The 1,807-nt window shown below is 66.4% G+C and overlaps 1 protein-coding gene across 1 annotated transcript in view; it reads left to right on the top strand.

Annotated features, from left to right (window-relative positions):
• Positions 1–1,683, top strand: part of SRRT (serrate, RNA effector molecule) — a gene marked incomplete at its 3' end in the record, with an annotated part of 8,029 nt that extends 6,346 nt beyond the window's left edge. Inside the window, exons 11-13 of the mRNA XM_010574583.1 lie at positions 344–532; positions 1,153–1,323; positions 1,530–1,683. Of these exons, the coding sequence (XP_010572885.1) occupies positions 344–532; positions 1,153–1,323; positions 1,530–1,683 (514 nt within the window). The remainder of the gene's footprint in view (positions 1–343; positions 533–1,152; positions 1,324–1,529) is intronic.
• Between the last annotated feature and the right edge of the window lie 124 nt (positions 1,684–1,807).

Consider the following 1,807-nt stretch of genomic DNA (forward strand, 5'->3'; position numbering starts at 1 on the left):
GGGTCGGGGGGTGTCTTGGGGGAGGGGAGTAGGAGTGGTTGCAGGGCTGAGTTGATAGTCTCACGGGGTGGATTTGGGGGATCGCTGTGGGGAGGTTATGGGGCAGCTTGGGGGGGTGGGGGGGAGGTGGGAGCTCCGGGAGCAGTTTTGGGGTGCAGGGTGGATATGGGGGCAGTCAGATGTTATGGGGTCTGAGGTGCAGCTGACTGCAGGAGGTGGTTTGGGGGGTGTTTAGGGGCTCAGGGGTGCAGGGAGTGTGTGGGGGATTTGGGGGTTCAGGAAGGGTTGGAGCTACGGTGGGGCTTGTTTGGGGGAGCTGACTCCCCGCTTTTGTCCCCCCCAGCTGCGTGACTGCGAACTGAGCCCGGGGGTGAACCGGGACCTGACACGGCGGGTGCGCAACGTCAGTGGCATCACCCAGCACCGCCCCATTGTCCGCAATGATATCAAGCTGGCCGCCCGCCTGGTCCACGCCCTCGACGGCCGTGCCCAGCTTTGGGGGGCTCCCACCCCCACCCCGGGAGGGGGAGCAGCTCTGGGAGGGGGAGACGCGCCCCCCAACCCCGATGGGGATGGGGACCCCGCTGCCGCTGCTGCGGCGGCTGCCGCTGGGGTGAGTGGGGTGCTGGGAGTGGGGCGCAGGCGTGTCCTCTGGTGGGGTCTGTCACCTGTGTTGTGGCCCGTCGGTGTTGTCGTCCCCCCCCCGTCCCCTTGTGGTCCCCACATGGTCCGCGCAGCCCTTGCCGCCCCCTCATGGTCCCCACTGTCTTCTCATGGTCCCCAGGACCTTCTTGTGGTCCCTGGTGGTCCCCAGAGTTGTCCCCTGGTGGTCCCCAGAGTTGTCCCCTGGTGGTCCCCAAATCCTTCTCGTTTGTCCCAGGACCTCCTCGTGGTCCCTGGTGTGGTCCGAAGTCATTTTCATGGTCCTCCTCGTGGTCCCCAAGACATTCTCATGGTCCCTAGGACCTTCTCATGGTCCTTCTCGTGGTCCCCAAGTCGTCCTCGTGGGCCCTGGTGGTCCCCAAGACATTCTCATGGTCCCTAGGACCTTCTCATGGTCCTTCTCGTGGTCCCCAAGACATTCTCATGGTCCCTAGGACCTTCTCGTGGTGCCCCCGTCCTCCTGGGTCCCTCACAGTCCCCCCCGCGCAGGCGGTGCCGTCGCAGAACCCGGTGCTGAAGCACATCACGGATTACCTGATCGAGGAAGTGAGCGCGGAGGAGGAGGAGCTGCTGGGGCGCGGTGGGGGGGACACCGAGGAGGGGCCCCGCGAGGCCAACCCCACTGAGGTCACCGTCGAGAGGGACGAGAAGCTCCTCAAGGTGGGACGCGGGGGCGGGGGGAGCTTGGCCGGGACCCCCTGGCTGTCCCCAATCGTCCCCGTGTGTGTGTGTCCCGTCCTCCATCCCTGCGCCGTCTCCCCCTGATGTCCCCCCGTCCCTGCTCCATGTCTCCTCTGTGCCCCCAATGTCCCTGTGTCCCCACTGATGTTTGTCCGTCCCCCCCCGATGCCCCCCTGCGTCCCCAGGTGCTGGACCGGCTCCTGCTCTACCTGCGCATCGTCCACTCAGTCGACTACTACAACACCTCTGAGTACATCAACGAGGACGAGATGCCCAACCGCTGCGGCATCGTCCACGTGCGGGGGCCCCTGCCCCCCAACCGCGTCTCCCATGGAGAGGGTAGGTCCCGGGGACCCCCCCCACCCCCCTCACCCCAACCCTGGCTCTCGGGGTGAGGTCCTGGCAGGAGTTGCAGGGTCCCCAAACATTGGGCTTCTCCCCTTAAACCCTCGGGTCTCCCCCC

The sequence above is a fragment of the Haliaeetus leucocephalus genome, unplaced genomic scaffold, assembly GCF_000737465.1.
Source record: "Haliaeetus leucocephalus isolate CR32 unplaced genomic scaffold, Haliaeetus_leucocephalus-4.0 Scaffold445, whole genome shotgun sequence".
Classification (NCBI taxonomy): domain Eukaryota; kingdom Metazoa; phylum Chordata; class Aves; order Accipitriformes; family Accipitridae; genus Haliaeetus; species Haliaeetus leucocephalus.